This window comes from Eumetopias jubatus, unplaced genomic scaffold (genome assembly GCF_037043125.1).
Source record: "Eumetopias jubatus isolate StellerSeaLion01/CBP00866 unplaced genomic scaffold, mEumJub1_p1.0 scaffold_7, whole genome shotgun sequence".
Lineage (NCBI taxonomy): Eukaryota > Metazoa > Chordata > Mammalia > Carnivora > Otariidae > Eumetopias > Eumetopias jubatus.
This window is the reverse complement of record NW_028274813.1, coordinates 71,770,953-71,789,205: the sequence shown is the minus strand read 5'-3', so window position 1 is coordinate 71,789,205 and position 18,253 is coordinate 71,770,953. Positions and strand designations below refer to the sequence as shown.

General features: G+C 46.3%; 1 protein-coding gene across 4 annotated transcripts; it reads left to right on the top strand.

The window, feature by feature from the left end:
• The first annotated feature begins 711 nt into the window (after positions 1-711).
• Positions 712-16,907, top strand: LOC114217885 (bcl-2-like protein 2). Of its 4 annotated transcripts, XM_088024672.1 has the most exons (8): positions 1,645-2,084; positions 2,668-2,784; positions 13,022-13,136; positions 13,851-13,918; positions 14,165-14,271; positions 14,728-14,815; positions 14,906-15,057; positions 15,989-16,907. In XM_088024672.1, the coding sequence occupies exons 1-8, from the start codon at positions 1,653-1,655 to the stop codon at positions 16,026-16,028; spliced, it is 1,119 nt and encodes a 372-aa protein (XP_087880798.1). In that variant the 5' UTR covers positions 1,645-1,652; the 3' UTR covers positions 16,029-16,907. The 4 variants fall into 4 exon arrangements, with proteins under 4 accessions (XP_027970608.1, XP_087880798.1, XP_087880799.1 ...); XM_028114806.2 differs by lacking the exons at positions 1,645-2,084; positions 2,668-2,784 and adding an exon at positions 12,321-12,671; XM_088024673.1 differs by lacking the exon at positions 2,668-2,784 and having other exon boundaries at positions 14,906-16,907.
• The last annotated feature ends 1,346 nt before the right edge of the window (positions 16,908-18,253 follow it).

The window sequence follows — 18,253 nt, the reverse complement described above, 5'->3', positions numbered from 1 at the left end:
GAAAGGGAGGTGGAATTGGGCAAGGAGTGGGAGGAGGGAGATTGAGGACTTGTATTTTTTCCCCTTAGACCTCTATATTATTTGAACTTGTCAGAAGGAGAATAAGTTCATGTGTTGAGTGAAAAGAATTAAAAAGGAAACCAATGTGATTACCAAAAAAATGAAAGAAGGTAAAGAAAAGTTACCTGCAGAAATTACTTGCGATCCAAGTCTTGATGCCTGGCTAAAGCCCCAGCCCACAAAGAGACTATTGGGTTAAAGGTCCTGGAGAAAAAGAGGGAGTAAAATGTTCAGTGTCCATGTCATGTCTGCCAGTCCCACAGGGCGAGGCACCTGGCAGGCAGTTCCCACTGCAATGGGAACTGCTCCTCTAATCCAGGCATCCACTCCAGGGCTGGAAAAATTCAACAAGTGCATGGAACATCAGAGACCTTCTGGAAATGGTGAATTTGCTCCGAGGTTTCCTGAGGCCTAACCGGCTTCTCTGGGCAGCCTTCAGGCTCAGGAGCCCAGCCTGGCCCTCTGTGTTCTCCCTGGCCCGCTCTTCTTGGCCTCCAGCGGCCCTCTCTCTCTTCCGGAGTTGTGGCCCTTCCCAAGCTTGCTTCCCAGCCCCGCCCCTCTCTCTGGACGCATCTCTGGGCCCCATCATCACCCGGCGCCGGGCCCTCCCTCCCGCCCCCCCCTTTCTCCTCCCTCCTTCCTTCCTTCCCTTCCTCCCTCTCTCCCTCCCTCCCAGCTCCTGCACCAGGAAACGGCCTGGATCCTGGCAGCGGCCTGACCCGTGAGATCCCTAACCTGGCAGGCAGGCGGGGTTGGAGACTTGCTGAGGGTGGGGGTGAAGGAGGAGTTGGGCTCTTGGACTGCACTGGGGGGGGAGCCCGGAGCAGAGATGGTATCGGCAGGAAGCCCTTGGCCCTGGGTTTCCCGGGAGGACAGTCATTAAACATGGATTCGGCCACACAGCTGGTAGAACGTTGGGGGCAGGGGCCGGTCCGGGGAGCTGCAACCCCAGCCTTTTTAGTCCAGACCCTGATCCCTGGCCTTCCCCGCCTAGCTCTGCTCTCCCCCTCCCCTTCCCAGGGCTCCACGCTGGCCAGGAGGATGAAAGGCCCCAGCTGGGGGCTCCTTGCCACCAGCGCTGGGTCCTAAGAGCTGCCATCCAGGCTGGGTGAGTGTCCCCTTCCTTCTCTGTTCTGGGCAGCCCTTTGCTTCTCCCACCTTTCCCTTCAGCCCCTGTCTCCTCCCCCCATCTTGTGCCTCTGCCAGCATCTTTACATCTTCCCTCTGGGGAGGTACTAAGCCCCTTCCTTTAGCCAAAAAGGTGTGTACTGTGGAAAGGGGGGTTGTAGGGGGGTGTTATAGAGCTAGTATTCTCCTATTATGGAAAGAATCTGAAGTATTTTAAAAATAAAATTTACTTGTTATGCATTTAGTGTGGCATATTACGAATTTAATGGCCAGCCCCTCATGCCTGGGCCTCTCACCTTGACTTAATTCCCGTGTTCTTGCCCCTCCCTGCCCAGTGGTCTCTGAGCATTTCCTCCCACCTCTCTCCCTGTCTCACTGGGTTGGCCAAGCCTGAAGTACCCCTTCTGGCTCTCTGACCATATATTCATGCCAGTCTTTCATCCTTGACTCTTACAGCCGCCCGGATGGCGACCCCAGCCTCAGCCCCAGACACACGGGCTCTAGTGGCAGACTTTGTAGGCTATAAGCTGAGGCAGAAGGGTTATGTTTGTGGAGCTGGCCCTGGGGAGGGCCCAGCAGCTGACCCACTGCACCAAGCCATGCGGGCAGCTGGAGATGAGTTTGAGACCCGCTTCCGGCGCACCTTCTCTGATTTGGCAGCCCAGCTGCATGTGACCCCAGGCTCAGCCCAGCAACGCTTCACCCAGGTCTCTGATGAACTCTTCCAAGGGGGCCCCAACTGGGGCCGCCTTGTGGCCTTCTTTGTCTTTGGAGCTGCACTGTGTGCTGAGAGTGTCAACAAAGAAATGGAGCCACTTGTGGGACAAGTGCAAGAGTGGATGGTGGCCTACCTGGAGACACGGCTGGCCGACTGGATCCACAGCAGTGGGGGCTGGGTAAGGAGCTTCTCAGTTGCTGCTCTGCACACCCCTCTGCAAAGCTGGTCTCCAGAGGGAAGACAGGGGCTCTGGCTGGAGGCTGGGGGCTGAGTCTCCCTATTTGGGTGGAATCAGATGCCCTCACTCTGGGTGTCACACTGGACTCTGCACTCCAGGGCTGCCATGCAGTCATCACTGGATGGGCTCATGGTCCAAAGCAGAGGACAGAATACACAGTGCCTGCAGGGAAATGGCATCCAGCTGTCGGGAACTTTTTACACCAGAGTAGGTGACATGGGTGGGGGGTTTCAGCAATGGGCGGTGGTCAGGAAAGCCTTGGCAAAGGATGCCAGTTCTGAGCAAAAATTTTGGCCAGGGAGAGGCTGGGATTCACTTGAGGCAGAGAGGGCAAATGAGCCAGGCGCTCATGGGGGATGATGGGGGCTTGCCGCCAGTAGAGCTTTGGCTGGAGAGGAGCTGGGTATGGGGTAGTGCTTGCAGTGGATGGAACTGGAACTCTTCCTCTCCTCTTTCCTCCACTCTTTCCTCTCCTGATATCCCTTTCTCCTTCTTTCTCTCCTACTTCCCTTCTCTCCCACAGGCGGAGTTCACAGCTCTATACGGGGACGGGGCCCTGGAGGAGGCGCGGCGTCTGCGGGAGGGGAACTGGGCCTCAGTGAGGACAGTGCTGACAGGGGCCGTGGCACTGGGGGCCCTGGTAACTGTAGGGGCCTTTTTTGCTAGCAAGTGAGAAAGTCCAGGGACAGGTGGGGCTAGGTGTGGCTGGGGGACAGGAGAGCAGGAACAGAACAAGAGAAATGCCCTTGGAAGAAGTGGGGTGAATGGATGAGCATGGAACGGGGATGGGAAGGGGCAGGGTACTGTGTGAAGGAGCTGTGTGTGCCAGGCAGGCAGTTGGAAGGATGAGCTGGAGACATTAGGGAATGTATTGGAAAGTATTTGGGGGCCAGGAGATGAAGTCATTCCAGGGTTGGGAGGAGGTGGGAGAGATCATGTCTATAGGTGTAGGCACACAAAACTATACCTAGAGCCTAATTTGTAGCCCTGAGGGAGGTTGACTTGCATAAGGGATTGTGTCTCCCTTGGATGAGTGAGATTTGGGGAAAACATAGAAGGTACAACCCCTTGAAATGGAAGCTTGAGGTTCTCGGGTGATAGGGAGAGGTGGCTGTGATGGTGGGCTGCTTGGACACGTGTGTGCATGTGCACGCATGCTCGTGTGCATGCTGGGCTGCTTGTCTAACCTGCTGGTGGCCGTATTCAAGGAGAAAACTTCCCCTGTTGGACTGGCAAGAACAAGGGCCAGTTCTCTGTCCCTCCTCCCAACCCTCTCCTCCCCCCTCTCCTTGTCCCCATGCCTCAAGGCTGTGGGAGAAACACTGTATCCAGAAGAGGGCTTTGGGCACTTTCCGGCAGAAAGTCATTATCATTAGCAGGGCTTTGGAGAGAAGAGAAGTTCTGTGGCTGGCCTTGTTGCTTCACCAACCCCATTCCTTGTGCATCATACTTGCTGCTGCCTCCTGGGCTCTGAACAAAAACAGGGCTGCGGAGCCTGCAGCGGGTGGGTGGGGGGGAGGGGCTGGACCTACGTGCCACACTCCTCTCCCACTGGGGCACACTGGTGCCTAAAGTGTTCCCTGTCTCTGGGACCTTCTGTACCCAAACTTAAACTCTAAATTGGGACTCTGATTTTCCTTTGGAGTATGTGGAGGTAAATGTTGATCTAGAGTACAGTCTGGGTCCTGCACTGTGTCTCAGTGAGACTGCTGATGCCTTGAGAGGAACATTCCAGCTCTGAACCCCATGGGTGTGAGGGTGACCTGTACTCCGTGACTGGCCTATTCCATGTAGTGGGCTTTGGTGCTGCTTTGTCGAGGGCCAGGTGTATGGGTTCTAGAGTACCTACCATGACCTAGAAGCATTTATATTTTCTTTGAAGCCACGCTGTTTGCATGGGTGTTACTTGTCTGTACCTCAGAGTCTGAGGACATTAACTTTAGAGCTCGCAGTCCTCTAGAACAGATTCAGATTATAGCTTTTTCTTTTGAGAGAGAAATGATTTCACTCCAGATGCATGTCCTGAGCCAGACCTCACTGCTGCACTTCCCAAGGTCCTCAAGTTGCTGCTCTCCAATGCTGACTTCAGACACAGTGCTCTAGAACCCTGCCCTTGATCCTGAGCACTGATCAGCTTAGCTAGACCATGGTTGACTCTTCTTGGAGATTTTCATTTGGTCCCAGAATGTGGCAACATAGTTGTACTCACAAGAATGTGGGACCAAAATTGGCCTCAGGTGTTTAGCCCAGACTTTGGCTTTTGAGAGAGGGCTGCACTTTTTAATGGTATTTACAGGGGAGGTGGTAGACTGCATGTGCCCCTTGGTCTGTTTTGAGTATGCTGATACCAGAAACTCAGAGCTGGTCTGTGGCAAGAAGTTGGGGGTGGGGGTCTCTGACTCGCTCAGGACAAACTGGACCAGTGGTTTTCAGACTGCTTGCCAGAGCCCTGAAGTTTCCTAGGGCTTGCCTCAGGAGTCCTTGGGGAGGTGAAGAGGGGGTGCTAAGCAGGCTGGGCTACATGTCCTTAAACAGAATAGCTCCCCTTGTAGCTGTCTTACATATCGGGGTTCAGGGTAAGATTTTATTTGCATTAAGGGGTTTGCTGCTGAAAAGAGAAAAACAATGTTGGAAAAACCACTGACTAGACCATCAGCTCCAAATTGGAGCCCGCGCTCCCCCAGGTTTGGGGCAGACTCTTCACCCTCCCTTCTACCACAGGACGCCTATCCCTGTTAGCTCTCCTGGGGGCCTTTAGCAAACCGGAGCAGCAGGGACCATGGTCAGGTAACCAAAATGCTCTGCTTTGAGGCCTTCACACCTGGGTGGAAGGAGAGGTTGTTTTCTGAAAGGGGAAAGGGCTTGGATTCCCAGAAGCATAGCTTGCTTGGGACCGTAGCAGGCAGTTTTGATCTGTTGTCCCGTCCTTTTTAGCTTGAGGGGCAATGGAAACCCCAGAGACTCTTCTGTCAGGGAAAACTAGAGACTCTCTTCTAGAGCCATATAGTTCCTTGGGATTAGCTCTTGGCCAGGAAGGCTGAGTATGGCTCCCAATTTTTAAATCTATTTCATTTTTTTTAAAAATAAGGGAAAAAAAATCTAATTGCCATTTTTCAGAGATTAAATAGGTGGAGAGGGCGTTTCTTGCTTTCCAGAGCCCAAAGGGACAAATAGGGACTTGCTTAGGCCAAGGAAGGAGCAGAAGTAGGGCAACTAGGTCCTGCAATTATTAATCCCACTCCCCACTTATTCTAGGGTATATACTATTTTACTTTTTTAAATCATAAAATGGCGGGAGAACAGATTTGGTTAGTTTAGAAGAAAAGAAAAAGCTCTATAAATATAAATATATATTCCTGTATTTTTATTTAATAATTTATAAATACCAAGTTCATTTGACTTTTATTTTTGTGTAATATGTAATGGTCGTATTAAAAAAAAATAAATAAAGCCCAGAAGTTTAATGAGAAGTACTGAGCAGGGTTTGTGACTTCTACGCTCTGTAGCCTGGTGTCAGGACATTTCTTGATCTAATCATCTCTTCATGACCTTGGTAAGGGCAAGAATTAGGGTAACAGGGATTTTGGAAAGTGTTGAGACGAAAAAGAAAAGAAAATCAGAGTTGCTCCCCTGTCTTCCAACTCCTGCCAAATGCCCAAAGCCAAGAGCTCCATCTGTGCCAACCCAAATCTTAAGAGGGTGTGTGTCTACAGTACTTTGGGATGGCTACAAATGAAAAACAAACCAAAACAAAGAAAACTTACCCCAAATCTTTGTGTGATGGTAATCAAGTCCCCAGTTGTGGTTCAGCCTCTAATGATAATGAGCATTTCTCCCCAGTACCTGCTGCCTACTTCTGGCAAAAATGGAGTCCCTGCTTTCTTTCCTGGCCCTGAGATCCTGGGTTTCAGCCATTTTAATGCAAACAGCTAAAGTGGATGGAATCTACAGGAATTATTCAGCCCATCCCTCTGTACTTCTAGTCTAGGACCACGTCAAAATAATATCTGACAGAAATAGTGATTGTAATTTCAAATTCTAAGCAGGAATTTCTAGTCTTTATATAATCCAGTGCAATTAAATTGCATTTGGATTTATGTGTCAAATTGTAGTTAGAAATATACTGCTCAGAGGAGAGTTTCCATTCTCTCTCTATAGAAAATCAACAGGGCAAGCCATATTAAAATCTGAGAGTGGCTTGGTGAACATGACATTAGGGGAAAGAGAATTAGATGCTCTTAATAGTTAATATTGTCAGGCTATGAGAGCATTTATCTTCACTGCAGTGTGACTGAATTGATTGATTGATTTGTATTTGACTAGTTCCTTCCAAAAAGCATTTGCAACATCTTATCATAATACACAAAAGACAAAACAATAGGAAAATATGGATTTTTAAAGTAGAAGTAAAGGGTAAATTGAAATATTACAACAGGATGGCAGCACAGGGAAAATTAATGTACAGAAAAGCATTCTATAGGTATTATTTCTGAATACTAAAGTTAAGCTATGAATTTGGCCTTGAGCTTTCTTGGCAGCTAAGGCAAATTGGAAAACACAAGAAGATTCACATTCCTGTTAGGATTTAGAAAAGCCTGTCAATTCCTTAAGATGGGCGAAACCTTCTTTTTTTTTTTTTTTAAGATTTTATTTATTTATTTGAGAGAGCGAGAGCACATGAGAGGGGGGAGGGTCAGAGGGAGAAGCAGACTCCCTGCTTAGCAGGGAGCCCGATGTGGGACTCGATCCCTGGACTCCAGGATCATGACCTGAGCCGAAGGCAGTCGCTTAACCAACTGAGCCACCCAGGCGCCTGATGGGTGAAAACTTCTGTGGCTCTTCTGAGATGATATAGAGGATATCACCCTCTGTAACACCTGACAGTAAATATGATGTTGAGTTTTGCACCAGTATTTCTCATAGAAACACCAAATGGGGATTCAGTAGGTCCTAAGCTTGTTTTATCAGGCTCATCACAATTTAGCCCAAAGATACCCTATGATGCTCTAATATAGGGCTAAATTTCAGACTATCTAAATAGATAGATGGATTATCCTTCAGACATTTCTTCATGAATGTCATTTCTCCAAATGGTACTTTTGATAAAAGTTGGGCAACATTTAGTTACAGTTTCTAGCAAATAGATGGATTATAGACATTCTGTGTTTTTTCTTAGGAGCAGATCCTTTGAAAACTTTAAAAGCTGCCTTAAATGTGGATAGTGTGACATAAATTAAGAATATTTTAAAAATCAATGAGAAAACGTAATATAATGAAAATCTATATAGTTCTTTACCGATTCAATCATTCATTCATGCAGCAAATATTCAAGCCTCTTCTGTGTGCTAAGCACAGTTCTAGGCACTGAGATAGAGAAGTGCACAGGCACAAATTTCTGCCCTCATGTTAGTTACATTCTAATAAGGGAAACAAACAAAAACTAAATACATAAGTTCATCTCGCAATATTCATTAACATGACATTTCACGTTACGAGGTATTTTTCTTCATGCTGTGAAGAAAAATAATTCATTAGTATGGAATTGGGAAGGTGTTAGTATAGATTTCAATGTTAAATAGAATAGTCAGGGAAGCCCTCATTTCTAAGGTGACTTTTTTGAGTAAAGTCATGGAAAATGAAATTGGAAAAATATTTTTATTGATACAGAAAGATGTTTCTGACTTAGTAAAAAAGAAAATAGAAAATAATATATACAGTATGATCCCAGTTTGCTAAAATAAATATATAAATATATGTGTGTGTGTGCCTCTATATGTATTCATGTATTGAAAATTTCAGGAAGGGTATATGCCAAAATATCATTAGTGTTATCTCTGGGTGTTGGATTTTACTGGTGATTTTATTTTGTTCTTCCTACCGTCAGTATTTTCTGATCTTTTCATAAAGAACACATATTTCTTGTACAGTATACTAAAACAAGTTTTCCAGGTACAAAGTTTTTAAGAAGTTAACCAAGCAGAATAGAAAATAAGCAGCCCAATGGAGGTTCTTTCTCATTTAATAAGGACACCTCACTTCCCTGCAAGGACAGACCTAGGGAGTTAAGGTAGGCAAGGCTAGACTTTGCATTAGAAAATAATTGGGAGTTGGTGCACCTGGGTGGCTCAGTTGATTGGGCATCCAGCTCTTGATCTCAGCTCAGGTCTCCATTTCAGGGTTGTGAGTTCAAGCCCCGTGTTGGGCTCAGCCCCCCCAAAAAACAACAAAGAAAATTATTGGAGTCCACTCCCCAGTAGAGGTAAGTAAATGATCAAGGCTTCAAGCTTCTATATCAGCACTGTCCAACAGAAATATAATGCAAGCCATATATGTAGTTTTACATTTTCTAGTAGCCTCATTAAAAAAGCAAAACGAAACAGGTATAAAACTAATTTTAGTAGTGTTTTACTTAGGCCAGTATATAAAAATTATTATAATTTCAACCTATAATTAATATTACAGCTATTAATTTATTTTACAGTTGCTTTTTCATACTAAGTCTTTGAAATTTTGTGTATATTTGACACTTTCAGTACATCTCAAGTCAGACTACTCATGTTCCAAGTGCTCAAGGCATGTGTGCTAGTGGGTACCATATTAAACAATATATTTCTAGATTATAGAGAATTATTATATCAGGCAAAAAAAGCAAGAGTTAAAAATAAGGATGAAACTACCAAGGAGCCAAGTATTTATGTAGTTTAGTGAGACAGCTTTTCCCTTTTGGACAGAACTGGAGATGCCCTCATCCATTTTGTACTGATTTAATTCTCCTTTTCTTAAGTCCACTAACCATTCACTTTTATTAACACATTTTTCCTTCTAGGGTACAGCATCACTGATTTTCAGTTTTCCCGAAACTCCATGGCCTCTACTGAGAGGTTATTACTGAAGGAAAATTATACTCATGATGGGTAAATTTCACATCATTACATACTAATTTCTTACAAATTCATTCTTAGAAACTTATCTCTTTGATGTTTTCTATGCATCAACAATGAGCAAGATATTAAAATTATTATGGAAGATCATTCAGTTAGCATTTATTGAGCACACAGTGATGGGCAATGGGTATACAAATATAATTAAGACGATGTTCCTGCCTTTTGCAGTTTACAGTCTAATAGGGAAGTATCTTACTTTACAAGTCACCATTCAAATCTTTTTAAATGTCTTTAAAAGTAATCATGCTTACTAGAGTAAGTTTGGAAGTTGGAGGGTTAATTTTAAATAAAAATAATATATTGTGGAAAAATCATAGAGCATGGAGAAGTATAAATCAAGTATAATCCTACTACTCAGAAAGTACCACTGTTAACATTTTGGCATATTTCTTTCCCATCTTCTATCTGTGCTTCATTTAGGATCATACTGTATGTACAATTTTCTATACTACAATTCTGCTTACTGTTTTATTGCACAAATTTCCCTTGTCATTAAAAATGTTTTGAAGGCAAAATGACTATAAAAAGTTATATCTATGTGTGTATAATAATTTTTCTGAATGTGCCCACTTGGACATTCAAATTGCTTACATTTTTTCACTTTGATGAACGTCTTTATTCTCAGATGTTTATCCAGTTTTTAGATTATTTCTTTAGAGCAGAGTATAAGAAATACAATCACTGAGTTAAGAATCTCAACAGTTTGAAAGCTTTTAGTACATATTACCAAAGAAAAGATTGAAGTGGTTCTTTCTCCCTTTTTTCCCCAAGTCCAAGTTATTTTTTTAAAAATAAGATATCATAATCACACTTTAATCATACTTTAAATACAATTTTACATTCTACCTCTTTGGCCTAACAAGAATTATTTTTGCATGTTATTACATGCTATGTGTAGCCTTCTTAATAGGTGTATAATAATCTTTGGGTATAATTACAGTCTGCCTAATCATTTGTCTATTATTGGAATTTAGTCTTTTTCCAATTTTAACATCATATATAATGCAATCTTTGTGTATCAAAGCAGACCTTATAGTAATTTTGATCTAAGCTTTGAAAGCTAGCTCTGAGTTCCCTGGTTTTTTTTTTTCCTCCTCCGCTCACTTTTAATTAGTTCCATGACTTGGGCAAGTTACTTCACTCTTTCTTCACCCCCTCAAAGAGGTTATAGTTTTGGAAATATTTGCTTCATAGAGTTGTGAGAATTCAATGAGATAATAAGGAGTCTAGGATTGTGCCTGTTACAAAATCAAGTACTCAACAAAAATTGGATTTGGAGGGATTATAAAAAAAATCCCATTTCCCTTGATATGTTTAAACCAGGCACCAATAAAACACAAAAATATTGATTAGATTAGGATTAGTAGAAGACCTTGTTCTTCCAGTGACCCCACAGTCTTTTAGAGCTTGTCTTCCCAGCGCAAGTTAGTTCTCCCAGACCGCTGGAGCTGAGATGGCTGCTGAAGTAATTTTCAGTGAAATTTTAAGCGACTCTGACTGCTTTGAATCCCCCTGTTCCTGAGGTAAGGATTTGTGAGAAAAAGTGAGGGTGAGGGAAAGAGGGGTATACTGAGAAGCTTTTGACTTTTGGTTTGTCAAAAGGATCCAAGGGATCTCCTCTTGTCAAATCTCCCCACTCCAGCCATACACATCCTACTGGGGTTGTCTGATTAACTAATTTGGTTGGGCTCATTTGAATCTGGCTGTAAAGCCGAAACTTGGTCTGGCTACAAATAACCCTCTTGCAAACTTAGCACCGTCGTTCCTTGCTTTCAATAAATGTATAGTATCACTACTACAAAATGGCAACCCTGCTTTCCAGGGCCAGGTCTCACAGGTTATCTCAGAGTGGAAACGTGTGGTGGGAACCTGCCTGGAGGAATTCCTCTGCGTCTGAAGGAAGGTTTGGGGGCTGGGAAAGCGTTGAAGAATGAGGGTAGCACCCAGATCCCCAATCAGTGTAAACATTTACTGACACCTACTATGTACAAAGCAGTGGAGCTGCAAATATAAATAGGATCCAGCCTCTTATCTCCATACTCTCACAATGTAGGACAAAATGATTAAGCGCAGTGGAGGTAGGCCTGCTTGTCATGGGAAAGGAGAGGAGGCTAGCAGAAGGTTTTGCACCAGAGGTGGTGCTGGGGCTTGCAGTGGTCTGGTTGAAGAGTCACTTTGTGTACAGAGGCACAGAGCCGGGTGCAGGTACACCCCCTGGAATGAGGAGTGTAGAAATAACACTGTGAAGTAGGCTGGTCCTGAGGCCTCTAAGGCCACGGTAGAGTTTTACTTGTACCTGGCCAGCAAAGGGGAGCCAGCTCAGTCTGGTAGCGATAGAAGGGTGACACTGTAATCTGAGAGACCTATTAGGGGGCTGTAGCAGTCTTAGAAACAGGCTGAAACTGGGGCATAAGCAGAGGACTTGGAAAGTATGCCTGTGCAAGGAAGACAGATCAGACAGGAATACTAGCTCTGGAATGAGGATTTCTCCCCGCTTTCTGGTTTGGGAGACCCGATGGATGTTGGTACCAATAACCTCGATGGGAAAAGTAAGCTCCTTACTGGAGAGCTCCATTCAGAACCTCCATTTCCAGCAACATTCCATCTACCGGTCCTTTCCTGGTCAGCAACCCAGTTCCAGAAACCGCCTCAAGGTGTTCGGCCTCTGCTTTCCAACAGCTCTCTAGTTGGCAACCAGTAGTGTCAAGATGGCGGCCCCTCTAAGGACTAGTCATGTGACCTCGGGTTTCCATTGCTGGAAGCCTGGCGGTCCGTTGCGGGGCAAGGTTCACCTGTCTCAAAACGGGTGTTAGCCCTTCGAATCTCACGAGCCAATCGGCATCTGAGACGGCCACTGCGGCGAGGCGATCGGAAGATTGGCCCTCTCCCCTCGCCCAGCCAGCGGCCAATCACCGGGCATCATATGCTTCGCGGACCCGCCTGCAGGCGGGCTGGGGGGAGCAGGAATGTCGTCACAGCCTGGCGGTATTGTTACCTAAGGACTTGAGAGGAGGTGGAACGTATCTTGATTGACAGACTAATTCCCCTACCGGGATTTGAGAATTTGGCGCAATATTCCCGCCTTAGGGGTGGGGTCTTATTTGATTGCCAAGTAATATTCCCCAATGGAGTCCTAGCTCATGGTGACGGGCAGGCTGCTAGACTAATGAATCCTCGGCGTGCCCGGCGCAGTTCTCCAATCGCCGGCTGGCGGGCCCCAGTCTGAGCGGCGATGGCGGCGGCGGCGGCGGCGGCAGCAGCAGCGGGGGCTGCGGGCGGTCGGGGCTCCGGGCCGGGGCGGCGGCGCCATCTTGTGCCCGGGGCCGGTGGGGAGGCCGGGGAGGGGGCCCCGGGGGGCGCAGGGGACTACGGGAACGGCCTGGAGTCTGAGGAACTGGAGCCTGAGGAGCTGCTGCTGGAGCCCGAGCCGGAGCCCGAGCCCGAAGAGGAGCCGCCCCGGCCCCGCGCCCCCCCGGGAGCTCCGGGCCCTGGGCCTGGCTCGGGAGCCCCCGGCAGCCAAGAGGAGGAGGAGGAGCCGGGACTGGTCGAGGGTGACCCGGGGGACGGCGCCATTGAGGACCCGGTGAGGGAAGGAGGGCGAGCGAGCAGGCCCGGCCGTGTCACGGGAGGCCCAGAGCTCGGGCGAGCGGGAGGCAGGCGGGGGGTGGGGGTGGGCGGGGAATAACGTGGCTGGGGCAGGGCTGGGGACGGATCCTCGACCGCCAGAAGGGGCCCAGCCGGGTTGATTCGGGCGTTATGGGTGCCTAGTGTTGCTCTAGAGAAGGTAGCTTGCTTTTCTTTTCATCGTGACCCGCGCGTGGGGCGAGGGAAATGGCCGAGCATGGTTAGGGCCGCGCTCCGACCGAGAGCAGGGCACAGCCCTTGCGTTGGTTCTTCTTAAGCTCTTCTCCATACCCTCCCCACTCCTTGTAGGAGCTGGAAGCAATCAAAGCTCGAGTCAGGGAGATGGAGGAAGAAGCTGAGAAGCTAAAAGAGCTACAGAACGAGGTAGAGAAACAGATGAATATGAGTCCACCTCCAGGCAATGGTGAGTAACTGGCGGTTGCACGCGGAGCCCGGGGTCCTCGGAAGGGTTGTGCGAGCACGGGTTGTATGGGATTAGATGCTTGGGACCTTGGAACTGCTTGTCTGAGCAATTACTGGGCAGGTGCTGCGGTCATAGTCCATTGTGTGTTTCTCTGACCTTAGTGAGGCAAAAACCTATGTTTTGGTGATGGTAATCCTGTGCCTTTCTTTGTCCTTTTTACAGATGTGTTCTTCTTTGTTCCGTAGTCCACCTCTACTCTTTGTGGAGGTCGCTAACTGGCATTTGACCTTCAAGTCTCATAGTTCTTCCTTTAGTTGGAGACCCTTTAGTTAGGAGTCCTAAGAGAAACTGCTCGACTGCAGGGGGATGGGGGGGGCTTTCCCTTTAATCTAGAAATGTTGAGTTTGGGTTCCCTTGATTTTGTTCACTTTTCAAATGATTTCAGTCAAAGCTTTTCAACAGGGACTTGATTTGGGGGCAGGAGGGAATTCCTATACCATTTTCTCTGATTTTTAAGAATGTGTTAATCTGTTGCTTGATTTGTTAAAATGTTCAGCGAGTTCTTATTGTGTGGTAAACAGTATTCTTGGTAACGGGTACAGCAGGGAACAAAACAGACTAAAATCATTCCTCCACTCTAGTGGTAGTGGTAGTGGTGCAAAAATTGGTCAAGTAGAAAACCAGCTTTTTCCCATGATTCTTTTTTCTTCCAAGCTGGCCCAGTGATCATGTCCATTGAAGAGAAGATGGAGGCCGATGCCCGTTCCATCTATGTTGGCAATGTATGTATTAGGGTCCTGATTGGGGTTGGGGAAAGGAACATCTCAAGGATAGGTGGTGGATTTGGGGAGTATTGGGAGGGTTTGGGGGAGGTAAAAGGTAGTGGTGATCAGCAGAGGCTCTGGAGTTGGAAGAGAAAAGATTAGTTTCTTAGAGAACCAGATTTGATGTGCCTTGTCGTATATGGGTGGCCCAGCCCAGAGGCTAGGCAGGGTACTTGTGAAACATGACTGCCTCTACCCCCACAGGTGGACTATGGTGCAACAGCAGAAGAGCTGGAAGCACACTTTCATGGCTGTGGTTCAGTAAACCGTGTTACCATACTCTGTGACAAATTCAGTGGCCATCCTAAAGGGTAAGTAGGGAAGTAAAATCAGGTCATGGTAATCATATTTTAGAAATAGATAAATTATGTTTTATATCGATCAGGAAGTTAAAATAAGCGGTGTTCATCTTACAAGTTCAGGCATTAATGTTATATATCGGGTTGCACGTAAATGCCTCAGAGACCAGACAGGTAAAGATGAAGGCTAGTGTGGGTGGGATCATGAACTAGAAGAGGGAGTGACAGCTTTTGTTTAGCCCCAGCTGGTTCTGCTATATGGAAATCCAGGCCGCGTGTAAACTATTTTATACTCTTCCAAGAGTAGCTGGAAATTTAGATTGAAGTCTTCCATTCAAAACATTTTTGACAAATAATTAAAAATGTGTCTACACTGTTACTTAAGCAAAGCATACCTGCAAGTTGGATTTGACATGTAAGCTGCTATTTGTAACTTCAGATAGATGAAATGACAATTATTTTTTTCAGGTTTGCATATATAGAGTTCTCAGACAAAGAGTCAGTGAGGACTTCCTTGGCCTTAGATGAGTCCCTATTTAGAGGAAGACAAATCAAGGTAAGCTCTATTGCCCGTTGCTGTTCTGGTTCTGTGTAAACACGCCAGGCCTATTTCTAAGGCTTTCTTTTGTACATCTCTCACTCTCAGGTGATCCCAAAACGAACCAACAGACCAGGCATCAGCACAACAGACCGGGGTTTCCCACGAGCCCGATACCGTGCCCGGACCACCAACTACAACAGTTCCCGCTCTCGATTCTACAGTGGTTTTAACAGCAGGCCCCGGGGTCGCGTCTACAGGTCAGGATAGATGGGCTGCTCCTCTCCCCCGCCTCCCATGAGCCCTGTATGTTTCCTTCTTTCCTGATCTGAGGAACCTCCCTCACTTACCCTCCCCTTGGTCTCCAGGGACTTGGTCTCCTGCCTGTGCAGGGTGAGGAAGGTAGTTGCAGGCCAGGCCAGGAGGCCAGTCTCATCATCGTTTTCTGGAGCAGGAATTGGTGATAAGGGCTGGATCTCTCCACTCTGTTCTGAGAGATGCTTCTTCCCCCAGCCTTTTTTTTCCTTGAGAGTTGGTGGCAGTGAAGGTGTTTACACAGCAGGCCAGGAAGAACGGCCTCAGAGTAGTGAAGGCACTGCTTGGACATTTGCTACTTTTCCCAGAGTTAAGGAGGGGTTGAAGATTGAACCTCCCTTGGAAGAATACCAGAGGCTAGTTGATCCTCCTCAACAGCCACGTGGGAGGATACTGAGATATTTACTCTTTAACTGAGCCGGTGTTTTGCAAGGTTAACTTTCTCTCTGGGCCTTGTGTGGTGCCCATGTTGCTTTACTATCATCTCTCTGCCTTTAAATAGACAGAATAGGCATGTAGACCTTGGCTTTTCATAAGATTTACTTATCTGCTCCCAGGAATTAGGGAGGATCTGATGGTGAAGGCCTGGGGTTTAAGAGCTGTGAAGAACTGAAACTGGATAAATAATGAGTCCATTTTCTTGCCCCTATATCTCAGATGCACTTTTTTGCCTCTGGCAAGGTATTCTGTTAAATTGCCCCCTCCTATTTGCCAGGTGTGTCACAATTTCTGGGATTGTGGGGTCAGTTTTAGGATACTTGGAAATTTCTTTCCCCCATTCCCTGCACTGTAACTGGGGCAAGGGCCCACGGGGAGGGGCTTGTGCTGAACTCCTAAGTGATCATGTTAACACCTAACTCTCCTTCTTTCTTCCAGGGGCCGGGCTAGAGCGACATCATGGTATTCCCCTTACTAAAAAAAGTGTGTATTAGGAGGAGAGAGAGGAAAAAAGGAAAGAAGGAAAAAAAAAAAAAGAATTAAAAAAAAAAAAAGAAAAACAGAAGATGACCTTGATGGAAAAAAAAATATTTTTAAAAAAAAAGATATACTGTGGAAGGGGGGAGAATCCCATAACTAACTGCTGAGGAGGGACCTGCTTTGGGGAGTAGGGGAAGGCCCAGGGAGTGGGGCAGGGGGCTGCTCATTCACTCTGGGGATTCGCCATGGACACGTCTCAACTGCTCAAGCTGCTCCCCTTGTTTCCCTGTCCCACTTCACCCCCTTGGGGGCTGCTCAAGGGTAGGTGGGCATGGGTGGTAGGAGGGGTTTTTTTACCCAGGGCTCTGGAAGGACACCAAACTGTTCTGCTTGTTACCTTCCCTCCATCTTCTCCCTAACTTTCACAGTCCCCTCCACCTGCTCCTGTCCTGCCAGATCTGCCACCCACCCCACCCCTCTTTTCCGGCTCCCTGCCCCTCCAGATTGCCTGGTGATCTCTTTTGTTTCCTTTTGTGTTTCTTTTTCTGTTTTGAGTGTCTTTCTTTGCAGGTTTCTGTAGCCGGAAGATCTCCGTTCCGCTCCCAGCGGCTCCAGTGTAAATTCCCCTACCCCCTGGGGAAATGCACTACCTTGTTTTGGGGGGTTTGGGGGCGTTTTTTGTTTTTCAGTTTTTTGTTTTGTTTTGTTTTCCTTTGCCTTTTTTTCCCTTTTATTTGGAGGGAATGGGAGGAAGTGGGAACAGGGAGGTGGGAGGTGGATTTTGTTTATTTTTTTAGCTCATTTCCAGGGGGTGGGAGTTTTTTTTTTAATATGTGTCATGAATAAAGTTGTTTTTGAAAATAAAAATTTGTTTGGCCTTTTGGGTGTAAGGATTATTTATCTATTTTCCTATTTTCTCTTAGATCCCAGATGGCTGTTAATTCTTTGTGGAAGTGCTGGTGTTGTGGAGGGGAAGTTCTCACTTACCAATTAAGGAGTAGGAGTTAAAATTACAAGAGGAGCATTGTGTATTTAGTTGAGACTGATGAGTTTTCTGGGTAGTATGCGGCCTGATTGGCATTTGAGAGGTACACTGAATGAGTCTGGGATGTGAAAGAATGGCCAGATGAGAGTGATCTAGTAGCATGTCAATGTGCACTACTGATTAAGGTTCACGTGCAAATGAATTACTCGCACCAGCAGCACTAGAGTCTTAGCTTGGGGTCTGGGTAGCCTTTCTTGTCTTTATCTCAAGGTAAGCTCAAAAAATGAGGGGAAAAGGCAGCAGTTTGCTAAGCTTATGCTATCTTCTGTAGCCACGTGATGACCACTTAATATGCTCAGCTAACTCATTTTGAATCATACTGTTAATTAGGACTCAACAACTAGTTTTCACTGATTTAGTATCTTGAGTTTAGTACTTGATCACATTAATACCCGATTACTCCATTGTATATTCTTTTTTTTTTTAAGATTTTTATTTATTTGACAGAGAGATAGCACAAGTGGGCAGAGCAGCAGGCAGAGGGAGAGGGAGAACCTTACTCCCCGTCGAGCGGGGAGCCTGACGTGGAGCTCAATCCCAGGACCCGGGGATCATGGACCTGAGCCGAAGGCAAACGCTTAACCAACTGAGCCACCCAGGCGCCCCTCCATTTTATATTCTTAATGTGAGATTGGTCTTAAAATTCTTGGGTGCTACATAGGCCCCCTGGCCCTGCTCCGGTCTTCTTCCTTACTTACAGGATTTTTTTTTTTTTTAGAGAGTGGCTTTTTTTTTTTTTTTAAAGAGTTCATTTATTTATTAATGAGAGAGAGGCAGAGGGAGAAGCAGGCTTCCCTCTGAGCAGGAAGCCTGATGCAGGACTCAATCCTAGGACCCTGGGATCATGACCTGAGCCGAAGGCAGAGGCCTAACCATCTGAGCCACCCAGGCGCCCACTTTGAGGATTTCTAAATATTGGAACCTTTATATATTTTACTGTACCACTCATTTCTGTTCACAGGATATTTATGGTTCCCTCTGAGCTAGGTGCTCTCTTCAGTAATCTTAGGTTAAAGAAATGAGGGACCTATATATCCATGAAGCCTTACCCCACTTCTCAAATGGCTTTGTATTCTGAATTCTCAGGTCAGTGTTGACCACTTTAGCATTTGCTCATGTATTCTACTGCCTCCTGTTGCGTCATTTGTTAAGCATTCAGGGGTCTGTTCTCTAACTAG

Coding starts and splice junctions, on each gene's coding strand:
- LOC114217885 (XM_088024672.1), top strand. CDS start 1,653: ATGGCGACCCCAGCCTCAGCCCCAGACACACGGGCTCTAGTGGCAGAC. Junction 2,785..13,021: donor CCGTGGCACTGGGGGCCCTG/GTAACTGTAGGG, acceptor CACTCCTTGTAG/GAGCTGGAAGCAATCAAAGC. Junction 14,272..14,727: donor TTCAGTGGCCATCCTAAAGG/GTAAGTAGGGAA, acceptor TATTTTTTTCAG/GTTTGCATATATAGAGTTCT.